The following is a 25932-nucleotide window of genomic DNA, read 5'->3' as shown; positions in this document are numbered from 1 at the left end:
ATTCTGACTAGGACCAGTGCAAGGGAACACATCACACCTATCCTGGAAAAATTGCACTGGCTTCCTGTTAGTTTTTGTATTGAGTTAAAAATTCTCATAAGGCCTTGAATAATCTGGCCCCTCAATATCTATGTGAGCTGTTAACCCCCTACACACCTTCACGTGCTCTACGCTCCTCTGAAGCTGGTCTTCTCACTGCCCAAAAAACACGGCTAAAAACTGTGGGTGATCGGGCTTTTTCTTCTTTGGCTCCCAAACTGTGGAATTCCCTGCCCTCAGAGATCAGGAATGCAGAATCGCTGGGTCTTTTTAAATCCTATCTTAAAACTTACTTTTTTAGGGTAGCTTTTATGTGACTTCTTTGTTTGCTATTTATTGGGTTTTTATTTTTTGTATGGTTAGTTTTAGTGTTTGCATTATTATGTGTATCTTTTAATTTTATCTTTTATGTCAAGCGCTTTGAGAAACTCATTTTAAATGCGCTATACAAAATAAAGTTTATTATCTATCTATCTATCTATCTGTCTGTCTGTCTGTCTGTCTGTCTGTCTGTCTGTCTATCTATCTATCTATCTATCTGTCTGTCTGTCTGTCTGTCTGTCTGTCTGTCTGTCTGTCTGTCTGTCTGTCTAATAATAAAATGACAGTCCTTGATTGATATGGTCTGATTGAACGATTTGCATACCCTACTAAAGCTATAATAATTTGAAAACTACCCCCTTTGCCCCTACACGTGGACCTTACACCAGTCTAGTGCAGATCCACATCTTTTTTAAAAGATCATTTAGAAAATACAGGATCGACTTGTAACCCTACTACGCATGCGTGGTAGAGATCGCGCTGCGTCGTGGCTACGTATCAAAGCGCATGCGCGTTGCGGGCCAGTAGAGAGAGTGGACATGCAGCGTGTTGAGGAGGGTTTTGATCCACACCATGGTGATGAGTGATGTTTTAATTACAGTTTCATCATGAGGCCCAGTTTATTTTGCGGGATTATTCGTTTGAGATACCCGCACGAAGGTTTGAGACACTGTACTTCTCGGCTTTTTCGGGCTTTTCTTTCGGATGCCGCTAAGGAGCCTTCAAAACAGTGGAGTTTCACAGTCAGTCCTTTTACTAAAATTTATTGCCAGTTATCCTGTGGTGTGTCTGTAAAGCCCCTGGACAAACACTCACTTCCGGGAGCGGAACAGGTTTGTGTGACTCTCCTCGGGCGCAGCCGTGATGACGTCACTGCCCCGGAAACGCTTCAGGTTCATTATGATGACCAGAGCAAGAAGTTAGAAGTTTCCAGCGACAAGACCATCAGCAATCTGTCTGTAGAGCTCACAGCTCCTATTAAAAGTGGTGTGTGTGTGTGCTCTTTATTTTATCTTCTATGTGTTGGAATGTGAATGTGGATTGCATGGAGTGCATGTACTGTAATGGGAACACTGGGTGTTTTGAATTCTCCCTGAATTGAAGAGACAATAGTTGTCCAATCACTGGTCACTAAACACACACACACACACACACACACACACACACACACACACACACACACACACACACACACACACACTCATTTACACCTGTTCTACAGGTTCAAAAGTACCACAAATGTATGGTTCATTGGTGTGTTCCTGTCATTGGGCATACTTTTTTACAACTTCTTTAATGTCTATATTTCCTCTTGAACCCTTTAAAATATATATTAAAAGTAGTAAATTAGATTTTGTATAATTTTTCTAATAACCTTCTAATATATCTTGTTAAAATTAGACCACATAATTTTATTGAAAATATATATGTACTACAAAGATAGTACTGATAGACTGCCTATGTTTATTTTTTTTCTGGAGGTAGGAGGAAACCAGAGGAAACCCCGTGCTGACTCTATGGCAATATCTGTGCATGTTTGTCAGAATCAGCATCAAAATTGTTATTATGAATTATTACTTGATCGTTCTAGTCTGATCAGTGTCTGATCTAGATGGTCAATGACCATTAAGCCTTTGCACACTAGCACTAACTTTGGCTTTCGTTTGCAGATCTTCATATCGTTGGTCAAGGGAAAGGCAATGTGAAGATCCAGAACATGGAGAGTGATGTGTGCCAGGTACAGACAGAAAGAGGTCACTGCATCCTTCAGTCTGTCAAGGTAAAGCATCTAAAATTTGAAAACTATTTGCCAGTATACAAATTTTACATTTGATCAGGTGTTTTTTAACGTTGAGAAAAATGACCTGAATTGTTCCAATCATAAATATACACACATCTGTAGTGTTTCCAGGTCCAAATTTGTGATATGTTTTTTATTTGTTTATTTTTAGAGTCACAAAGTGCAGGTACGGTCTTGTGGAGGAAACATCACTGGTATGGGCACCATCAATGGCGATGTGGAGATGATCACTGCAGGACACAGTGTAAACAACCCACTAAAGTCTTCAATACTGTACAGTACAGTATTTTACCATTTCTTACCATTTCAAGATGACATAAATTCATAAATTTTTTTAGAGAGTTGATCTTAAGAAGATCCAGGGAACATCCATGAATATTTCCACTGAACATGGGCCATTAAATGTGAAAGCCATTTATGCTGAGAAGAGTGCTGTAGCATCCTCCTCGGGAAAAATCCATATTGGGCATATACATGGTAAGAAACGAGTGATCCTGAATATTTTAATGAAGGAATTTTCAAGAGGTTGCTTCAGAAAAACGTTGGGTTACAACAGGACTGAAAAATCCTAGAACCATTGATAAAGGAGTCTCTATTGTCGGTGTTTAGACATTATGTAACATTCCTTAGAGTAATCTGCAAGTTTCCAAACACTGAAGAGTCTTCAGGAGTTTTTCAGAAGTAATTATTCTTCACTTAATGAATCGTCATGTGTTATTTCTTATAATTAACACATTGTATTGCATTAGCATCCCCAATATTGTATTTACTCTATTTTAATGTACAAGCACAATCAGAGCCTCTTACTGTCCAGAAATATACATCATCTAAAAAGTATGCATTTCTGTTGCCTGTAATTCGTCATATCCGTTTTTCTGTTTTGCCTTTTGTGTACTTAAGCCATCATGCAATTTGCCCGTTTAGTTCATTTTACTATAAGTAAATGGTTATTAATTATACATTTTAAACACATCCTCTGATTTATTGTACAGGCGAAGCACTTGTGAACAGTGACACAGGAGATATCATCATCGGTACGCACGTTTTTTTATCCGAATTCACATGTAGAAATGTTTAAAGTGTTCAACTCATAAATGTTTACTCTGATCCTGCCAGACAGTTCTAGTGGTGTCCTAACAGCACACACTAACGCTGGGAACATCGATGCATATGTGAGCCAAACAGGAACAGCCGAGCTTCATACACAGCAAGGTATTTCAACAATATTTCTTGCTATTTCTGGAATGTACAGTAGGTCGAACGCTCAAGCCGGTTTTTGATATCACACCGGTCTTGAGTTGATCCTGGAGGTCTAAGAATTATTTCCATAAGACTTAGTAAACAATGAAAAGGGTTCCTCAGAGATATAATATTCCTGTGTTGATTGTTTATTTATGTTGCCCCGTGCGTAACGATGGTCTTATTCCATTCTAAAATGACGTCATGCTCTATGTTTGGCTAAATGTTAGGATTGTAATATCTCTCAGATATGAAACCGGAAATATCAGTCACACAGACACCAGGACGTATATAAAAGATATACAAAGTTTAATAATAGCGAGAATGCACTTAAAAACCTCTGTGACGATTATGAGACCATCGCGTTTCATATCGGTGCATGAGGAACAAAAACGTTGTAGAAGGTCATACTGTTCTCGGGACAAACGTAAACATCTATCACAATGATATTACAGTCGCAGCTTGACAATATGCAAAGAAAGATAATAGAAAGAAGTCACACATAAAAATCATAAAAAATCTATAAAGCTTTCAACTCCCTTGTGAAGGTGCTGTGAGTGTCCGTGTGCCGTCCACTTTAAAGGCCTGGGTGCATCTCTGTGGGACGTCTGTGGAAGGTAATTCAGAGATTCTTCAGGAGACACAAATCCAATCATCCGAAGGAAAAACGGTGCTCACTGGTGAGTAGCGTCATAATAGTGTAACCCAAGATTCCATTGCTTCAAGAAGCATCATGAAGAAATTCAAGAAACTTTACATTTCCACTAACCAGAAAGAAGTGAAACAAAAGCGTTAACAATCTCCTCCCATTGACTAAAACCTCACCGAGTGAAATGTGTCCTGAATGTGCGATCATGAGTTCTCATGGCATTGAATTTGAGGAAAATACAATGGTGATAATGGCACTTCAGCGTAACTATGCGTCTGACAATGGGAAAAGTTTCCTTGTTTACATTTGACATAAAAACAGATGCCACCATACTCTTGTGCCTTATGATCCCTGGTGTTTTAACAATTAAAACACACTCTTATAGCCTTATAGAGGTAAAGAATAATTTTCAAAAAGGTTTTTTTATTATAGTGACGTCATGTTGGTGGTGGATAAAATGATACTTCACAGTACTTTTCACAGCCAGTCGTGTTTTTTGGGTTGTTAAATTTTTTACCACATTTTACCCAAAAATAAGAAAACTGGGTTTTTAAAGGCAAATAAATGCAGTGAATCTGTTAGATACGTGTCAGTCTTTGTGCTCATTGTTCCCTACTACAGTAACCGCATTGATTTGGTGTGTGTACAGGGCCGCTGAATGGTGGCACTCGAGAGGACTGCTGGATCAGTGCCATTGCTGACAGAGGCACAGTGAGCATCAAGACCCAGAGCTGGTTTGAGACGCTCAAACTGGGGAGCTGAATGAATATTTGCCTTTAAATTCAAAGATGAATATTAGTTAGTAGGTACGACTTTGGTTTTATGTTTACAGTGTATCTTTATTGTTTATATGATAAATAAACGAGGAATATATTCCACTCTATGGTGTTAACTTGATTAAGAAATTGGTACATTTACAGGATGTTCATAAATAAATGTAATACACACACAATTATGGATCTCGGGTCTCTTGAATATGTAGGATTTTGCAGGCTATGCCCTACAGATTTCTTCTGGGATTTTTTCCCTATTTTTGGGGGTAGTCTAATTTGGCCCTTAGGTGTGAGGGTGGATTTGTATGGTAGCCTGTGATGGACTGGCACCACAATCATGGTTTACACTATTCCTAATTCAAACCAAGTAACCCTGGAAAATGCTCCTGAACCACTGTATAGTTATTTAAAAATGGCAATGTAACATAAATCAAGCTATGTAGCTTAAAAACTATTGTAGAGTGTAAAGATGGCAGTAGGAGTCTGCTGATATCTGTGAATGTGAATCAGTTTTGCTCAGGTTTCATGATCCTCAGTCTGGATTGTGCACAGCTTTTCTTTTCAGAATGTAAAACAGCGACACGCTGTGGACAAAGGGGAGATTGGAGATTATTTTTTCTTTTTCTCTATGTTAAATCATTGTAGAAATGATTAAATAGATAGTATATTTGTGTACAAATTGTACAATGTAAAGATGGCAGTAGGAGTCTGAAGAATCTGGTGAATATGAATATGAATTTAACTGTTCTGCTCAGGTTTCATGGTCCAGAGTCTGTAATGTACTCAGCTTTTCAGAATGTGATTTACATACTGTAGACAAATAAAAGATTGCAAATTGGATACGAGTTTCTTTTTCTCCTTTCTTCTTTCTTGTCTTCATTTTATTGATTTATTTTCCATGTTTTAGTATTGTAGGAATAATTACATAGGATGTATTTGTGTACAGATTTTGCGATGTTAAGAGCCGTAAAAGCCTGCTAAATCTTGTGAATTTATATGTGAATCTGTAGATTTCCTGGTCCTCAGTCTGTAGTGTACTCAGCTTAACTTTTCAGAATGGAGTGTTTCGAGCCTTTTCATACAAAGTGGATGCCGTGCTTACAGCGACACACTGTGGGAAAACGGGAGATTGCAAATTAGAGATGACATTTTTTAATTTTTTTTTATTTTAATTATTTATTTATGTATTTATTTATTACCATTATTATTAATGTCATAGAATTGTAAAAATAATTGCAGAGTATATTTGTGTACACGTACTGCCTAAAACCTGGCTAAACCAAAATGTGGAAACTAATTCTCAAATGCAAATAAAAGTAAAAAAAAATAATTAAATAAAATGTTATATATAAAATATATAAATTAAGAAACAATTATATAAAAAAAAGACATATATATATATATATATATATATATATATATATATATATATATATATATATATATATATATATATATATATATATTTTTTTTTTTTTTTTTCACTTTTATTTGCTTTTGAGAATTTGTTTTTACATTTTGGTTTAGCCAGGTTTTAGGCAGTACGTGTACACAAATATACTGCAATTAATCTTACAATGTAAATAATTAAACATAATGTGTATAAAAAACTATATAAAAATGATATAAATTTATAATATAAAAATATTCATATTATATAATAATTTATTATAAAATACAAAAATATAATAATAATTATATATATACATATATATATATATATATATATATAATTTATTATTTTTTATTATTATTATAAATAATATAATAGGAATATCTTTCTCCTTTAGTTTTATTTATACTATATCGCGCGGCATCCAAGAAACTCCGTGAAACCTTTTGATGGGCCACTGATGCAAGACCCTGGAAACCTGGCCGAGTTTCACTGCGAACTACGTTCCCTCTATTAGCGCACTACAAAGGGGTTGGGAGTAAAGTCTTCTGCGCCCTGTGTAGTGCACTACTTCATCGCTGACAGCCCTTTTAACATTGAACCCACGGAGTTTCACGGGAGCGAGAAACAAGTGCTATGGGTCGACTGGAAGAAGGTGTCTTTTTTGCAGGAAGTGTGTTTTAAAGCTTGTCCATGAAATATGACAGTTGTGATTTAATTATGGGAGAGGACGGGGTGATGCACAAACTGGGTAATATGAAGGCCTTGCTGGGCATCATAGCAGGAGCTGGAGCTTCGTATGGACTTTACAAAATGGTGCTGCGCGCCAGCAGAGAAGATCCCGAGAGAAAGAAAGTAAAGAAGAGAGATGGTGGAGGAATCCAGCCAGGAAGTCTGATGGCCAAAGTGTCTGGATTTCATGTGGTTAGTGCGAACCTGAGCACAGAAGCTGCATCAGGTAGGCCCAAGTGCATGACATGATATATGATCTGAGATCCTCAGGAGCAGGGCTGAGAACCTGGCATCTACAGCATCCCTGCTCTCTGAATGATTACTGCTTTAAGGGGAAAGTCCATCCTGAGACTCATCACATGTTTTATATAGAAATATTAACGACGTGTTTAGGGATCCTGCTGCTAATTTCGTAGATGGTGTTGAAATCTCAATATTCCCATCAGAAGTTGTGTTTATCTGCCCCACTGACGTCATGGGGTATTTTGGGGGGCGGGGTTTGATTAATATTGCTAGCATAGTTATTCTGCTTTCCTTGCTGAGCTTTCTATATTGCTAACCATTGATTGAACCAATTGCTTTTCTCCATCCTGCTCCTCCAGGTGAAATTCTTTCCAAGTCCCCCAGCAATCTGGAGCCTAAACATCTCAGCATGCTTCTCTCTCTTCTACAGAGAAGCCCGAACCCAACCGAAAGAAAACAAGTCCTTATAACTTTAGGAAATGCTGCAGCGTTTACAGTGAACCAGGTATTACATGTGAAACTTACATTTACTTTTACATTTGCTGCATTTGGCAGATGTTACAAGTTACACAGCAACTTAAAATTTTCTCACGTATACAACTGAGCAGTTGAGGGTTACTCAATGGCTCAGCAGTGAGAACTTGATGGTGCGGGGATTTGAACTCATGACCTTTTGATAAAAAGGCCAATTTTAATGTCATCAATGATTTATAAAAGTTTAATTGGCGTTTATTTCCTCGCTGGCACATCAAATTCATACTTGTTACATGCATCACAACTCTGAACCAATGGCGTGTTTTTTGATTGTGATGCTGGGATTTACTACAGATTAACTCGGCTGCGTTCAGCAATAATAAACTGCATTAATAACCACAATTAATTGTGATTGGATAAACTGAAACGGATTTCCTAGAGAAGCATATGGAAAGGTTTTCTAAAAATACAAACCAATATGTTCTATTGACTTTGCTATAGTAGTTTATAACTTCTAGTTCTTCACAATTAAGGTTTTGTCTGTTGAAACGCTTCACTTGCTTCAAGTGCACCAGTTGAAGTCCCCTGAATTGATACTGTACCATAATAATCACTGCTGCACTCAAAAATCTTTAGTGCTTTTATGGTGGTCCATTTTCCCTTGTTTCATTAACCAAAACACTTTTTATATTAATTAATATTAATGTTCATAGCCAAAGATTTTTTTCCTCTTTCCAGGATCTCCTTCGTGAATTTGGAGGTCTTCACGTCATTGCCAGCTTCCTTTCTGACCCTGAACCCGACGTCCGAGTGCAAACCCTGAACGCCTTGAATAACCTGAGCATGAACATCCGCAATCAAGAACAGCTGAAGGTTTGCTTCAGTTTTTTTTTTTTTGACACAACCCTCATTACAAAGACTCCTGTCCAGCACTGCGCTAATCTCCAATCTCCTCCTGTTCAGATCTATGCTCCATCAGTGTTGGAGTTGATCGAGATGTCCCCGGTGAACTCGGACCTTCAGTTGGCTGCACTGAGGTTACTAACAAATTTGACAGTCACGGATAACCATCAACATTTACTGAAGAGCTCCATCACACTCTTCTTGTCTCTACTTGTAGTGAGCAACGATGTTCTTCAGGTGCTTTAATCAGTATGGTTTTTGTTTTGTATACTTTTAATCTCATTGAGTATATTTGTTAACATTTTGCTCTTTGCTTGCAGATCCAGGTTTTGAAGGTTTTAGTCAATTTATCATCCAATCCAGACTTAATGGATGAGCTAGTACAAGCACAGGTAAAGTATGGCTAATTTTGACTTTACTACTAAACCTGCCTAACTTTAACTACTAAACTCTTATTGTATGGGTTATTGTAAGAATTTTGTAAAGTTTTAGGGATAAAATTGTCAACACAATGATAACCCCACTTTTTTTTTATGCGGTTTGCTAGTAGCTTCTTGCATGGCTGGGCTTGTTCTAATATTAATGAACAGCACATGCACTCTCACTAGTGTCAGTATATCAGTTTTGAGCAATAGATGTTATTGTTAATGTTACTATTAGTATATGTTATAATTAGAAGATAAGAGATAAGATCTCTTTTATTCATCCCACAGTGGGGAAATTTCTCTGTTACAGTAGCGAAGAAAAATAAATGCAAATATATAAAAGATTAGACTCATACTATAGTATACACTTTATACACAACACAATGTATAAATACAAATAAGAAAAAAAAAAATGTATAATGCTATATACAGTGCATTTGGACCATCTGGTTCTTGGTCACCTCTCTTGCAAAGGCCCTTTCTCCCGATTGCTCAGTTTGTCTTAAAAGAGACCTGTCTGTACCACACTTTTTCCATTTGAGATTTATCAAGGCCACTGTGCTTGGGAATTTTCAGTGCAGCAGCAATCTTTGGAGCCTGTCTCCTTCGACCTCATGGCTTGGTTTTTGCTCAGATATGCATTCTCAGCTGTGAGGCCTTCTATAGAGAGGTGTGCCTTTCCAAATCATGTCCAATCAATATACTTTTCAACAGGTAGGCTCCAGTTAAGGTGTAGAAACATCAGCGATCGAGAGAAATCTGAGGCAACTGAGGACATTTTTGAGTGCTGTTGCAAAGAATCTGAATGTGAAACGTATTTCAGGTTTTTGAAATTTACAATAATTTCTAGACATTTCTAGAATTCAGTTTTTTCACTTTCCCATAAAAGTGGGGTACAGAGTGTAAAATTATTATAATCAAAAAAAACATCTGAACGATTTTAGTATCCGGCTGTAACATAAAATTGAAAACAGTGATGGGGGTTGAAATCATTTCTGAATAATGTACTGTATAAACATATATATATATATATATATATATATATATATATATATATATATATATATATAAAATAACATGTCAAAAAAATTATGAACTGAATTTGATTGTACAGACTCCTGCCTCGCTGGTGCTGCTCTTCGATTGCTGCACGAGCACAGAAGTGCTTCTTCGCCTTCTGGTCTTCATAGGAAACCTGCGGGCATGGAGACCATCTGCACAGGTGGCTGAAGCTCTGAGGAGGCAACAGGACTCCCTCTACTGTGTGCTCCTAGACAGTTGCTCTCAGATACACCACAGACTCCCTCTACTCCTTTCCCACCCTGACGCAGAGGTCAGAGCTCAGGTGGTGCGACTCCTCGCTTAAACCCTCCTCTGGACTCCACCTTGAACTCCTTTAGACCTGCTGTGTTTAAGGTCTGAACTCACCTGACCAGTGCACTTAGAACTATAATTATGTGTGTCATATTGGGTCTATATAGAAAAACGGACTTTTTAACATGGTTTCTTTCTAAAAATGAAAAGAATTCTGGAGCGCTTTTAACCTAAACTATCGAATGGTTTCTTAAGGTTTACTTGGATTGTTAACAGTTCTAGCTTGTTTTTTTTTTTTTTTTTTTGTGAACCCTTCTGCTGTAGAGTTGTTACAAACCAAAGAACCACTGGAACCTTTTTCTGTGATTACCACATAAGAGTTTTGACACATTTCCTTTCAGAGAAGAAAAAAAAACAAGGCCAGTTTTAAATATATAATGCAGAAATATTGATGAGACTAGGTTCTTAGGATGAAGTAAGAGATGTAAAAGAAAGCTGTTAGAAGTTTTGTGTAACCACAAATTCTTTAATTCGTTCCACAAAAATACATACTCAGCATAAATATTTATCTACTACCCAATATACGGATTATATTGGAATTACTTTGTAGTATTACTTTAAATACACAAATTGGACCTCTTTCTTTTTTTCTTCTTCTTAATTCTTCACTCATTCGTGCCTACATCCCTCCTGAATGATGGCAAAGGAAATGGGACGAGTTTAAAGACAAGAAATGAAAGTAAAATATATATGCATACAGGTGATACATTATTAGTGTCCACTCACGAGGTGTGGAAGTGTTTGGACCAATGAACACTAATTGTGTGATTCTATTTTGGAAGAATGGTGTTCATTCATTCTTGGTCCTAAAGACTTGGAGTTTGCCAAGAGGTATCAAAGCAGTTCTGATGACTCATTTATTTTTCCCATAAATTTGTCACCTGTCTGTAAATAGAATGTTACTTCCTCAGAGCAGTTTCACCGTATAGTGTGTGCTCAGTGAATGCCTCCTGAGAGGTGCCACTCCTTTGCCACATATCAAGTTGCTAGTGCCAAAAACCTTTTCTAACCAATGAATGACTCTAGCTGGTCTCCTTCACACAAAGTGCTTCCTGTACCTTTTCTTTTCTTAGCTAATCTTTTATTGCAAAAGTGAAATATGCCTGAAATGTCTTTGTGAAGGATAATCGATTTTCAGCTTGATCTCTCCAGCTCTGTGTATTTTTCTGCATGCATTTTCAGCGCAAATGTTTGCCTGCCTATGCATTGTTTAACTCTGCATTATGTCAGAAGTGGAATTAAAGGGCTTGTTTGGGTCGTTAATATTATTATAACTGGAAAAGCCAGTAATGTGAATTTGTCCATGAATTGGACTGTAGTTGTGTAAATTTTAGTCGACTTATCATGTTTTGGTTTTTATTTCTTCTTTTCTTCTCACAGTTGTGTAACTTGACTGCCTTTGCTGTTAATGATTGGTAAATTCAGGCTTATTTTATTGTTTGTATTAAAATCTTTGAAATAAAGTATTTTATTTTGGATAAGTATTATTTACGAATGTTTTTTTTTCTTTTTACACTTCTTATGCAGGTAATAAAATATAAAGTGTATGCACATGTGTCTGTAATCTTAGTGACTTTCAATATTATCTACTACATCTAGCTTTTGTCTTCTATTCCTTTTTCCAGCTACATTAGTCACAGTTTTACTATTCTCATGGAAAAGGTCTCAGATCTACTGTGACTTTGACTTACGGAAGATGAATAAATGGGGAACTGTAAGTGAACAATTACTTAATGTACCCCACTGGTAGAAGTGTGGTTCAGACCAAGGATTATGCGAGACCCCCAATGAGACCACTGATGATTAGATATTGTTAGGGAAGTGATTGGTTGCATGCATGTGTAATACTATAGACTGTTTTACAATCCTATTTTATATGATATACAAAAATTGTAGGTCATATTTTGAATGCATTTTGTGTTCACTGCAACAGTCTTACCATCAGTCTCAGGTTCTGATCTCACCACCACTTTTGGGTGGAAGTAGAAACTTGAGTGCCTTTACTCAGTGATGGTTCATTGGTAAATTTGTGATTGTGGATCTGGAGTGAGCTGCAGTAGTACCATGGTGTCTGTAATTGATCCGTAGGGGTCTTGTGACTGGCTTGTGGTGTGTTAGTGATCTGTACTGGTATAAGGTGACCCTATGGTGATCTGTAGTGGTGTGTGGATGTTCTAGAGTGGGCTGTGGTGGTACCATAGTTACTGTGATTTATTTGTAGGGTCTTGCGGGCTGGGATGTAGTTTTGATGTGGTACATGGAGGTTCTGTAGAGGTCTAAGATAAGATAAGATTAGATATAACTTTATTCGTCCCACAGTGGGGAGATTTCTCTGAAATTTTCACAGCAGCAAAGAAAAAGAAATGTGCAAATATGTAAAAAACAAAACAAACAAAACAACAACAAAAGATGAAAAAAGAGACCACGAGTAAGTAGTTACGCTATCAAACGTATTGCACACAGGTACTATTGCACGGTTTTAAATAATTGGTATTGCACATGTGTTGCTTATAAAACTTTGTTGTTATTATTGCACAATTAAACAGTAATAACAGTGCATATTTTAGCGACTGGTTCACTGGGAGCAGCTCTGATTGTAAAGTCTAATAGCAGCAGGAGGAAAAGACTGTCTTTATCGCTCCTTCAGACACTTAGGATGCAACAGTCTGTTACTGAAGGAGCTGGAACAGGGGGTGAGAGTCGTTCTGCAGTAATGATGACAGTTTAGTTAACGTCCTCCTTTCTCCCACCTCCTGTACAGTGCCCAGGGCAATCCTCAGGATTGAGCTGGCCTTCCTGATCAGCTTGTCCAGTCTCTTTCTGTCTGCAGTAGAGATGCTGCTGCACCAGCAGACCACACCATAGAAGATGGTCTGTAATGTGAACTATAATCAGTGATGTTTTTTAATGATCTTGTGGTGGTTCTGTAGTGATCTTGTTTTGATTTGTGGTGGTTCTATAGTGATCTTGTGTTGATCTGTGGTGGTTCTTTAGTGATCTTGTGTTGATTTGTGATGGTTCTATATTGATCTGATCTTTAATGGTTTTGTAATGGGGCATTTCTGTTATAGACAGTATAAGGTATTGTTCACAACTGTGCACAATCCACATATTAGGTAGATGAGAATTATAAAAGGTTAAAGAAAAATCTTTTAGATTTTACCATCTATCCATCTTTTAGATACCATCTATTCAGAAATACATTTCCCACAAGCCCTAGAGTGACGCTGCTAGCCGGTAGGCAGCTTAGCGCTGCTGCAATCACATGAGCTTTGTTATTGTAGCCCAGGAGCTGTAATGTCTACTCGTACAGAAACTCGGAGAAGACCAACTACCACCGACCACGAGAATGAAGGTATGATTTTTCTTTTTTTGTTCGTTGTTTTAAATACTGCTGTCACATTTTCTACTTAAATTATCATATAAAAACGTGAACACTGCACGCATTAACTGCGGCCGCGTCCCAAACCACAAACTCCTGCACTCCCCTGTAGTGCGCACCTCGCACCTGTTACCGGTATAAACCGGTATACTATTCACACATGCTCTCTCACATGCATATTAAGCTCTCTGGCTATGTTTGTCCTTTGTGCATTTTTTCATACCATATCATACAAATATATATAAAATCATACTATATTATGCAAATATATATAATGCTGTAATTACTGTAAATTATAATGTCTGATTGCACACTTTTCTCTCTCAGTCTTTTTTAAGATCTTTAAGCCCACAAGTCTATTCACATTTCCTCTAATCATTTCCTTGCTTTGCACCTTTATACATGAACCACCCCCCAAAAAAAGAGAAGTGATTTGATAGTGATGCTACATTAACAACCTACAGTATCATAGGCATCATTTTGGCTCATTGTTTTGGTCTGATTTGTGGTGTGTCAAGAGCATCAGAAAAATACACCCTGTGCAGGACCCATGGTTTTCTAGATTTATATTCTGAACTTAAAAGTGAAAACTGCTTTATTTCTTTTATTTTTTTAAGATTTTGTGGGTATTTTTAGGTTATCTAGGTTAAGACAACTCTAAAAATGTCCTTATTTGAATAGCCTGCAATAAAAAATGTTTGAATCATTCAAAACTCAAAATAAGACTGAAAAAGACTCTAACACTTTTAATCTATAGACCAGAGGAGTCAAATTCTATCTCAGAAAGGGCCGGTGTGGGTGCAGGTTTTCATTCTGACCAAGCAGAAGCTGCACCTGAGCCACTTGCCATGGTTGCCATGGTTCCTCTTATTTATGATTTCATAATATTTTATAATAAATAAATGAAAAGGAAATATTGCTCTGTCATCTAATAAACTAATGTAGATTTATTTCCAAAGCTCGGTCCCCAATGTAAAAGTTCTTCTTGCATCCCATCTTTGCATTTATTTTATAAGGTTCTGTAATTCTTTGCGTGATTTTGTCATGAGTCATAAAGACTTTTAGCCCACATCTGAAAATAGTTACAATAGGCTGTGTTATTTAAGTAGATTGCATTAGGCTGTTATTTAAGTAGATTGCATTTGTCCATTTTAAGAGCATATTTGGGGACTACAAGAGTTCTATTGTTGACCTGATTACAGAAATATCCCCACTAGTATTGGTTGTTTAGGTCTGTGTGTGTGTGTGTTTTTTTATTTTTCTGATTTCAGAGCTTTCATGGGACCACGGTAGTGTCAGAGCTTATGCCGGCATTAGTAGTTATCCCTTTGGCTCGTTTGATGACCAACAAGTCAGGTCTTCTGACTGTCCCGTGCATTGCTGCAATTGCATACACAGACACCCAAACAAAGGTGGGCACAGTCTACCATTTTGTCATTTTATTTTGCTTTAGTATTCAGTATATTGCTATATTTTCTCACACTCATTTCCACTTTTACTCTCTTTGTGTAGCACCCAGCTCACACGTTGCTAATGAAACGTGGGATGAAGTAACATGTAGTAAGACCACTATAAGTGCTGAAAATGAGGTGGAGGCACAAAAACTTGCCAATAATTACAAGGTAAGTGGTTTCATTCATAGCTAATGAGTGTTGTTTTTTTTTGTGTACATCCATTTATTTAGTTTTCTTTTTTTTTTTATGCGTTTTTGTGATCATGTGTTTCCTCCATGTAAAGTTTGGATTCAGAAAGTGGAAAAGCCATGTGACTGAGCGGCCCTTTGAGGAGAGATCAGATATTGTGAAGGAGCTTTATTCAGAGCTCATCATCATTAAGACAAACACAGGTCAGGCTCACTCAGTTACATTAAACCAAACACAGGTCAGACCAGACTGAGTTTTGACTCACTTAGTATGACTATACCAAACTACGGCTGAAACGATTCCTTTAGTAGCACAAAATAACAGGTTTTTTTTGTATTCAAATTCACTTTTTTGTATTCAATTTTCACGCAAAGGTTATGCATGCTGTGTTGCCATTTCCTTTTCTCACCTTCTGTGTTTCAACTTTGCACGCATGCAGGGCTTAGACTCTACTTGCACTTTCTCCCATTAAATTTTTTTATTTTTATAAATTACAACCTTTGCACGGAAAGTGGTGTTTATAAATGAGACCCCTGGACAGAGAATCACAGAAGAGGGTGCACAATAAAAAATGGAGGAACGGACAGAAATCGGAGGGTCGAGGAAAAGATTTAGACCAAAGAACACAACTGAAAGTTTTCAAAGTGCAGGATAATTTCAACCTAAAGCACAAAGATAACACCATACATTACATTCACCTTTTTTTTACATTTATTTTTATATTTTATTTATGTTTTTTTTATTTACATATTTGTATTTGCATTTTAATGTAATATACAATTAATTATAGTTAATTATAATTAACCAAACACAATTTAGACTTACTCGAAATTATTAAACTGAACATATGCGCTCATAAATATTCAACAAAACACAGGTCATACTCTCTAAATGACATTAAACCCAACACAGAACAGACTCTATAAATGGCATTAAAGCCAAACACAGGTCAGATTTATTCAAAATTACTAAACCAAACATAATAAGATTGTTATGTGAAACCAGGTAGACTCACACAGTTTAGAGACACTTATTAGACCCCCCCTGTCCTCTACATCTGCCTCTTTTACCCCAACCACCTGCATGTCTTCCTTCACCACATCCATAAACCTCCTCCTTGGTCTTCCTCTTTTCCTCCTTCCTGGTGGCTCCATCTTCAGCATTCTCATACCGATATACCCCATGTCCCTCCTCCGCACATGTCCAAACCATCTTAATCTCATCTCCCTCACCTTGTCTCCAAAACGTCCTACATGCGCTGTTCCTCTAATAAACTCGTTTCTAATCCTGTCCATCGTCATTACTCCCAACGAAAACCTCAACATCTTCAGCTCTGCTACCTCCAGCTCCACCTCCTGTCTTTTACTCAATGCCACTGTCTCTAATCCATACAACATCGCAGGTCTCACCACAGACCTATAAACTTTCCCTTTCACTTCTGCAGATACTCTTCTATCACAAATCACTCCTCTTATCACTCTTCTCCACCCACTCCATCCTACCTGCACTTTTTTTCTTCACTTCTTTAACACACTCTCCATTACTTTGCATTGTTGACCCCAGGTACCTGAACTCCTTTACCTTCTTCACCTCTTCTCCCTGCAACCGCATCACTCCACTGCCCTTTCTCTCATTTACACACATGTACTCTGTCTTACTCCTACTGACTTTCATTCCCCTTCTCTCCAACGTGTACCTCCACCTCTCCAGGCTCTGCTCAACCTGCTCCCTACTCTCACCACAAATCACAATATCATCCTCAAACATTATTAGGTAATAAACAGGCTCAATTAACGCAATTAAACAAAACAAAATTTAGACTCAGATATAATCATTAGCTCAGACTTGATTAAACTAGATTAAGCCAAACGGAATACAGGACATATTTAATAATACATATTAAGTCAAACAATGTTTATATATACTGAAAAAAATGATAAGATTCAATGCTAAATGTCACTTAACCAAACAGAACAGGCTGAAATGAATCAAAACCATTTGCATTCACTCACTATTAATACATACAAAACAGGGGTGAAGTATTAAATACATATAAATAAGACTGAAACATCACATTAACTTATTTATTTGAATAAATAAATACATAAATAAATGTAACAAGAAAAGTAAACGTTAGGTTTATTATTAATATTATTATAACATTTTGTGTGTAATAATCTTAATTATTACCACATATTAATTGTAATGATATTTTTAAATGATACATTTTGATAAAAGTATATTGATAATTTTAATAATCTTACAGTTTTCTTCTGTTTCCTCCCTCTGTTTTGTCAGGCTCATTAATTACATGTGGCAATGTTGTGTATATATTTTTATTCGGTTGGTGGATCTCTCTTGTGTACCTTCTCGTCAGTATCATGATGTACATCACCGTTATTGGAGCGCCTCATGGTAATCTGTGTTTACAACAAAGTCTTTACAACATCGAAACTGTGTACTTTTATACACTAGCTTTTTTTAAACTAGCTTTTGCTTCTTTTTAGGTAAATTGTGTTTCAGATTGTCCCGTTACGTTTTTTGGCCATTTGGAAAAGCAGTACTTAAGGTTGACCTTTTACTATCATATCATTATTCTGCATGCATTGTTTTCATTTTCTTTTTTAGATAAAGTGACAATAGCCATAGATAGGTGTGAGAATATTTCATTTAAAGCATTTAATGCCTTGAATAGTGTAGTATAAAGATGTCAAACAGAGGTCCCCAAACTTTTTTGCGCCATGGTTTAATGTCAGACAATATTTTCACGGACCGGCCTTTAAGGTGTGAAGGATAAATACAACAAAATAAAATGATAAGACCGGCATAAAACGGGTATTTTCTAATATATAATAATAAACGTGAATCCACTGTGTTGTTTTTTGTTAATTTTGCTCGCTTGGGGGTTTCAATTTAGTAAATGTATATGTGTTAGTGGCCGAAGCAGCCCTTTTAAGAGCTGTATGTAGGTAGGACATGTGACTGAGGCATCATGACATGCATCAAGAGTGAGTCATAGACAGATGTGGCGGAGAGAATTCGTAAATTTTTCAAAATGAAATATCGTTTAGAATCAGATGATAAATAAAATGGAAATAATGTAATTATTAACAATTGACCCACGGACTGGTGCTGGTCCACGGCCTGGGGGGTGGGGACCACTGTCATAGAGTACCTCAGTACAGAACAAACCACCTGTCAGAATGTCACAATTGAGCTTCTTTGTCTGTTCTCTCAGGCGAGTGGTTCAATGTCAAATGTCAGTGCTAAACAACGCACTGATTTACTAGGTGAAGGGGATGAAGCGAATCCAGCCTCGCCTCTACTAAGAGCCAATCCAGTGGTAGAGGATGTGGTGGAATCATGCAGGCCTCCAGAGCAGTCGTACTGGGTAAAGTACCAGTTAAAATATCAAAACAAAACAATAAAAAGAGTGAATTATAAATATTTTTGCAAATAAACTTTTACAGCAGTCCGCCAAGACCTGTCAAATGTTGCTAAATTCAATCAGACAACAAAACTGAAAACTCCAAACTGTTTTTTAACAAAAAGATTCTTCTCTGCATACATCATAATCCCTTTTTACTTTTGAAAAAGCACCTCTAGTTTGTACTACTTTGTAATTCTTGACAAACTAACTTATAACAACTTCTATTAACTGTGTTTCTCTTTCCAGAGTCATCTAAGTGTGTATGTTTGGGTGCTGCTGGGATACCCCCCTCTGGTTGTGGCCCATCTCATATTGTGTGTACTCTCCTGGCTTTTGGTTGTCACCATCCCTGTGTCCAAAATGAGTATCCGAACCCTGAGCAACGTCTTACTAATGCCTCCTGAGCAAGTTCTCATAAATGACACCACTGGAGTGAGAATTTTTTTAAATAAAAATGTACATCTTGCAGTACTTTATGGTGTAATGTTTTATAAAGATGGATATATTTCTAGTTTTAAGGTCATACATGCTGTGAAACAATTAGCAGTTTTCCAATGAGCTTGATGCAAGTTCTGAAGTTAACTATTTTTAAGCTTAATCATGGACATATGCTACGTAGCTTGGCTAAACATACACTATGTGGACAAAAGTTTGTGGAAACCTGACCGTAAAATTGTTATGTGCTTTTTGAACATACAATATTTTTCCCCATTTAAGAAATAATAATTCATTCTTTATTCTTCTGGGAAGATAATCCACTAAATTTGTAGTGTGCTTGTGTAGATAGAAGTTAGTAAAGTCAGTAAAGTCACCTCTAGAGACATCTTATTTAACTGTGTGCCTCCAACTTTGTTTAAACTGTTTGGGGAAGAACCATATTGCTAAAGAAGTCAGATGTCCCAATAATTTTGTTCATATAGTGTAGTTTATTTCAGCTTTTATTTATTTGTCTATTATTTTATTTTATTTTTTATGTTCAAATTGCAGGAAAGCGAAGGTCAAGCCATCCTTTGCTGCTACCATGCAGTGAATCTTTATTACTACAAGTACACAGTTGATGGAATCAATGTTTTTGCCGTCAGTATCCTTCTAAATAAAGCAAGTAGAATTGATGTAGATTGATAGATGAATGGAAGTTGCTAATATGTGACATTCAATGTGAATTTTAATTTTAGTATTCTTGTCAAGTTTTCATGTGGGTTTCCTTAGATAACTGTTTCTAGATCTCCTTCCTTTGGTCATCGTCTCTCTAGTGATTGGCTTTGTGGACCAGAGCAACCAGTTCGTCAATGCTGAGGTTAAGTTCACCACTTCAATATGTTCACTCATCCCATTGTCTTACTATATTGGAATGGGAATCGCCAGGTGAGCAAAAACATAAAAGTAAGGTTTTATATAAATATATATATATATATATATATATATATATATATATATATATATATATATATATATATATATATATATATGTTCCTTTTTTCAAATGATTTTGTCTCTGTCTCTGCCTTTGTTTGTATATAGTATTTCAGCTCAGAGTAACTTTGCAGTCGGCGCAGTGGTTAATGCCACGTTTGGCTCGATCATCGAGCTGACCTTTTACATCACAGCCTTGCTTAGGGGCCGATACCAGGGCAACAAATGTTTACATGAGATTGTGAAAGCAGCATTGACTGGGACTTTGCTTGGATGCATTCTATTCATCCCAGTAAGAGATCCAGTCCAGACACATTCCTATGTAGCTACACAGTCTGTAAGCTTTCTCTTACTCTCGTTCTTCCTTTCTCAAATAATGCTAAGGGGATCTGTATGATCATCGGAGGGCTGAAACACATCGAGCAGAGGTTTAATAGCCGCTCAGCTGGAGTCAGCGCTTCTCTACTTTTCATATCTGTTGGGGGTGAGTAATCTTTCTGCCTCTCTTTCTCTCTCTCCATCTCTCTATTTTTCTTATCTCACTTACTGCACATTCCACAGTGATCCTGTGTGTTGAAAAACACCACTTCTAGTACTGATTACATTGCGTCCTTGAATTGTGTCATCCTCCTCAGATGGTTATATGTATTTCACACTAGATTCCCAGGTAGATGTGAATACAAAATGTATTAACCAAAAACTCACCATCAAAAACCGATGAGAGGAAATTAAGGAGCACATCAACACAGTGTCAGAACAAAAGTAGCTTAGGTTCTTATGGAACATCACATGCTTGTTGCTGATTGTTTACAGTACAAAATGGTGGAAAGTTGAAAGATGTTACCTGTAAACATGACATAAATATATGACCAAAACTCATCTACTAATGCTTTTTTTTTTGCACAGTAGATGTATTTTGGAACAGTTTGGAAATATAGGTTGTAAAATGGTTTCTTTAGCTTCCGTTAAGTTCAGGGACTTTTGGTTCTGATCGTTCCGACAGCAAACTAAAAAATGACATCTTTCTGTGATAGGTGTGTTTGCCCCCACACTCTTCTCTAAGGCCTATGGGAATCTGGTGTGTGAAGACTGCACTAACTCCTCTGTGACCAATAGTAGCAATGGGTCTTTCACCTGCAGGAACTGCCACTATGACCTGGTAGGAAACATTTACACTCAGATCTTAAATGCCCTCCTTATAAAGCTGTTATGTAAAATAATTAGCTTAAATAGCTTATTAATCCTCAATTATTTAAATTTCTTTCTTTGTTTCTTTAGAGTCAAAACAACTACAGCCTGTTTCATAGCCATATTGAGTAAGGAGCCATTGTTTATTTTTAGCTTTGTTCCCATGTTATTCCTAAAGCGCCTCTGGGTTAAGCAGTAGATTTTTCATTGCTGTCTCGCAGACCCCTGGTGTACACAGTGTCCGTTCTCCTACCAGTGTCCTACATCATCGGCCTTCTGTTCACTCTGAAGACTCATTCACACATTTATGACATTCATGTCGGTGATGGAAGCGGTAAGGTTTCAGCTACACCAAGAAATATTGAATGAAACACTGAATGAGCACATGGAAAAACATAAAACACTTCACATGTATTATTGAAAAAATTTGCTTGTGTGTGTGAGTGAGTAGCAGCAGGTCATCTCGATGCAGTGGTCCACTGGTCTCGCTGGAGAGCTCTGCTCATTTTGATTATCGCCACAGTGCTCATGTCTGCCTGTGCTGACCTCGTCACTGAGCACATCCATTCCATACTGAGCCACCCGAACATCTCCCAGGCATGTCCTGCAAAACACATACTAAATAGAAATCACGTTAACTCCACTCAGAACACCCAGAACTCTCACAGTACACTGAACATCACACATACATTTTTTTTTTTTGCTTTTTATGTTCATCTTACTTTGATCCCTCTGCTGGCATCTTATCAGTACTTTATAGGTGTGACAGTTCTGGCCATGGTTCCTGAAATCCCAGAGATAATTACGGGTATACAGTTTGCACTTCAGAATAATATCAGCTTGAGGTGAGTTTCCTGCTTATACACAAGAACACATTTTTAATATTGTGCATCAGTGAGGTAGCAGATACCCAATCCTTTGTGAGATGTCTGTGTTCCACTGCTACACACTTTCACACACTTATTATTCTGTGTGCACAAGTGGGGCCATTTTATTTGTATCACTAATGTGCGCTTTTTTATTTCAACCCCAATTCCAGAAAAAGTTGGGACACTGTGTAAAATACATACAGAATGCAATGATATGCAAATTTAATAAACCCATATATTTTTTTTACAATTGTACATATAAAACAAATGTTTAAACTGAGGAAAATGTACCCTTTTAATGAAAAAAAGGTCATTTTAAATTTGATGGCTGCAACACGTCTCAAAAAAGTAAATATTTGGAGAATTATTTTGCATCTAAATAGGTTAATTGGCAACAGGTCAGTAAAAATGATTGTGTATACACAGTGTATCTTAAAGTGAGAGAGTCTCTCAGAAGTAAAGATGGGCAGAGCTTCACTAATCTGTGAAAGACTGTCTACAAATTGTGGATAAATATAAGAATAAAGTTCCTCAACATGAAATTGCAAAACAGTTCAATATCATTTACAGTACATAATATCAACAAAAGTTTTAAAGAATCTGGAGAAATCTCAAGGCACAAGGTTGAAAATCCGCAGAAATCGTTGTCTATAAACGCAGATTGCCGTGCCATCCACAAATCCTGGTTAAATCGCTGTCATTTTATATAATGACATTTGCGAGATTTGTAAGATTTGCATTCATTGCATTCTGGTTTTATTCACATTTTGCACAGTGTCCAAATTTTTTTGGAATTTGGTTTGTAGGTACATTCGTTCATTTTACCTATTGTAGTCCATTTGTTGAATCTAGTCAACCTCCAGGAATCAACCCAGGACTAAACACTTGTCTATGTTTAGACCAATTATTAATTCCAGGTCGTAATGTGACAAAACATGAAGTTAAGAGGGGGTGAATACTAATTCAAGGCACTGTCTGTGTTCAGTGATGCTTGTCTGGTCTGTATAATTATATCGCTGCTGTGATGATGTGTTTTTCAGTTTAGAGGTCGGACGCTGCATTGCGGTTCAGGTGTGCATGATTCAGATCCCTATACTCGTCCTGTTCAATGCCTTTTACGTAAGTCGCTGTGAAGAACACTTTAATGCAAATGACTCAGGCATTTAATATCATTTAATATAATGAACTGATTATGCATAATTAGGGCTTTTATTTTTTTTGGAAGAAAATGTTTTTTTTGGGTCTTTACAAACAAAACCTACTCAGCTATTTTATAAAAAGTAGACATAGCTTTGAAGGGGAAGCTGAACATTTTTATAATTTAATGGAATTTATATACATATATGTAAAAATTGTAAAATGCATTTAAAATCAAGTTTTTTTAATAGCACCGTGACTATTAAATGAACATATCGATGAACATTTTACAGATAAATTATATGAATTTTTATCTCCTTTCTTTTTTCGTAAATAGGATGTGGGCTTTGTGCTCATCTTCAGCGACCTGCATCTGTGGGCCAGCATCTTCAGTGTCATCCTTGTCAACTACATATTTATGGATGGAAAGTCTGATTACTTTCAAGGTAAGTTTTAATGGGTCATATGGTATAATCTGTTCATGGATGCTCCTTTGTTATAAGGAAATAAATACAATTGTGATCTCTAATATTTTAGATAGCACACACTCTTGGGTTTAGTTCATGTTGCATTCCAATCCATCCTGCCTTTTATGTTCAATCATATTTAATATTAAAAAACACTTGTGTTTTATTGGCTTTTTGGAAGGGGTTTTCTAAAATTAAGACAATATTTGCTTATTTTATTGTAGAGTAGGGATGTTTGTTTTCAACTTTTATCAATTTTCCATCAATTTTCAAAGTAAATACAAAGTCTAAGCCTGTTGAAAATGCAGCAGAAGTTGTATCAGTTTTAACATGACCAAAGTCCTGTTTAATTAATCCAGAACATCATCCCCACCTGCCTCCTCAGGTGTATTCTTCTGCTGTAAAACATCAAATCATATTCAGACATTTTGACTTACCTTTTGATCATATTAAATAAATACTTTCTTGAATCCTGGCACAAGTAAATGTTACTTCTTTTATACAGCTAATACAGTAATTTTATTAGGCAGATTTTCTCAGTTCCTGATCGTTTGGTTAAAAGTGGTAAACCAGAAACTAAAATATAATCCCAAACATAATTTTTAAATCCCAGCCCAAATATTTGAAATGTATTACCCAAACCCAAATAAAAAAATCTTGTCAGATTTTAAAAGCCAATTAAAGTCATGCTTTAAAAAAAATCTCCACAAATCTGTCTAATAGAAGATCTAATAACTTTGTACATAAAAAAAATTCATTGTGATTTATTTAATTATTTCTCAGGCACAGCTCTCGTGGTTGTGTATCTCATCCTCCTTGCGCTCTACTTCTTCGCTCCTTCACCAGCAGGTTGTTAATCAGAAGACTGCTCTCAATTTCACTTTTCTGGACTAAATCAACAATCAAAGTGCTTTTCTACTGTATTAACACGTCATCACATATCTACATCCTGGATTGCAGCTGACTGATGCACAAAATTAATTATAATCAATAATTAAAAACAGGTACAATTAAGCATTAATTTGCATAAATTAAGTCTTTACTTCAGTTATTCTCTTAAAATGCATTGAAGTGCTGAATTGACTGCAGAAAGTGTTTTTGATGATACACTAAAGGTACTGGATCTCATGACGCATTAGTGTTTTGATTTCTTGTCAGCATCTGTGTCATTAATAAGGTGTAGATTTACAGTATGAATGTGTGTCTGAAATGTTCTTTACGACATCATGGACTTTATTTAGATATTAAACCACGGGGCAAAGTTTTGTCTGCATTTGAAATCCTTTAAACAGTATTATGTAGACTGTGTTTTTTCTAGTTTCTCATGTGCTGCAGTGTCAGGGAAACAAACATGTCTCTCTGCTTTTTAACATTTTATCCTTTATTTGCATTATTTTTAATCCAATAGCTAATGTAGAAACAAACTAGTTATAATGACAAATAGAATTATTTAGGGGTTTTTTTGTAGTTTAATTCATAATCTCTGAATTAAGATGAATCCAGATGAATTAATTTCACCTGTGATTTTCTTTTTACAAATCAGCATTATATGAGTTATTTATTTTTCCCTCCATATCCTGCCTTTTTCTTCTTCCTTTTGTGTATCAAAAATTACAAAATATGTTTGACTTATTACTTTTTTTATTACATTATTTACCATTTATGTTTATGGGAAATTTATGGCATTTAATGTCTTACTGTTTATTTTAAGAAAATGTATTTAAATTTGTTTTATTTATTTTATTGTCAAGAAGGTGCACTAAGGTCCATAAATATTTGGACATCAATATTTTTCTTTCCCTTTTTTTTCCTGCTGTCTACCACAGTGTCTTGTGATTTAAATTAAATAATGGATAGGACTTTAAAGTGCATAGTTTGTTTTGAGTATTTACATCCAAATCAGGTTACGGTTGTAGGAATATTAAAGCCCTTTTAAGATCTGTTACAAGCTTTTGAATATCATGTACATCAACAAACCTTTTTTATTTAAAATGTACAATTGAGACTAAAAATAAAATCCCATTAATAAAAATGCTT

General features: G+C 36.2%; 3 protein-coding genes and 1 long non-coding RNA gene across 5 annotated transcripts; 3 read left to right on the top strand and 1 right to left on the bottom strand.

The window, feature by feature from the left end:
* The first annotated feature begins 859 nt into the window (after window positions 1–859).
* On the top strand, window positions 860–4927 carry fam185a (family with sequence similarity 185 member A). Its single transcript, XM_083561118.1, has 8 exons — window positions 860–1347; window positions 2031–2140; window positions 2313–2405; window positions 2500–2638; window positions 3154–3195; window positions 3278–3373; window positions 3949–4080; window positions 4699–4927. The coding sequence occupies exons 1-8, from the start codon at window positions 969–971 to the stop codon at window positions 4809–4811; spliced, it is 1104 nt and encodes a 367-aa protein (XP_083417244.1). The 5' UTR covers window positions 860–968; the 3' UTR covers window positions 4812–4927.
* On the bottom strand, window positions 1425–2070 carry LOC310737023. The gene is made up of 2 exons (XR_014536728.1): window positions 1528–2070; window positions 1425–1491 (listed from the first exon to the last, which is right to left on the bottom strand). It is a non-coding gene; the product is annotated as an uncharacterized lncRNA (long non-coding RNA).
* A 1862-nt stretch (window positions 4928–6789) lies between the features above and the next one.
* On the top strand, window positions 6790–11847 carry armc10 (armadillo repeat containing 10). Its single transcript, XM_083561130.1, has 6 exons — window positions 6790–7173; window positions 7550–7695; window positions 8403–8537; window positions 8628–8804; window positions 8888–8959; window positions 10107–11847. Exons 1-6 carry the CDS (start codon window positions 6909–6911, stop codon window positions 10356–10358), a joined length of 1047 nt encoding a protein of 348 aa, XP_083417256.1. The 5' UTR covers window positions 6790–6908; the 3' UTR covers window positions 10359–11847.
* A 1731-nt stretch (window positions 11848–13578) lies between these two features.
* Window positions 13579–25927, top strand: cax2 (cation/H+ exchanger protein 2). 2 transcript variants are annotated; one of them, XM_083561034.1, is made up of 20 exons: window positions 13579–13721; window positions 15020–15160; window positions 15261–15370; window positions 15486–15594; window positions 17690–17806; window positions 17899–17960; window positions 18630–18782; window positions 19068–19253; window positions 19809–19902; window positions 20045–20186; window positions 20343–20526; window positions 20619–20718; window positions 21269–21393; window positions 21513–21550; window positions 21644–21756; window positions 21874–22019; window positions 22173–22267; window positions 23332–23410; window positions 23766–23874; window positions 24679–25927. In XM_083561034.1, exons 1-20 carry the CDS (start codon window positions 13664–13666, stop codon window positions 24750–24752), a joined length of 2235 nt encoding a protein of 744 aa, XP_083417160.1. In that variant the 5' UTR covers window positions 13579–13663; the 3' UTR covers window positions 24753–25927. The 2 variants fall into 2 exon arrangements, 1 of the variants encoding a protein (XP_083417160.1); XR_014536715.1 differs by having other exon boundaries at window positions 13590–13721; window positions 21867–22019.
* The last annotated feature ends 5 nt before the right edge of the window (window positions 25928–25932 follow it).

The sequence above is a fragment of the Silurus aristotelis genome (genome assembly GCF_946808225.1).
Source record: "Silurus aristotelis genome assembly, chromosome: 14".
In the NCBI taxonomy this organism is placed as follows: Eukaryota; Metazoa; Chordata; class Actinopteri; order Siluriformes; family Siluridae; genus Silurus; species Silurus aristotelis.
Note: the sequence above shows the minus strand (reverse complement) of the source record. Positions and strands in the feature narration are given on the sequence as shown.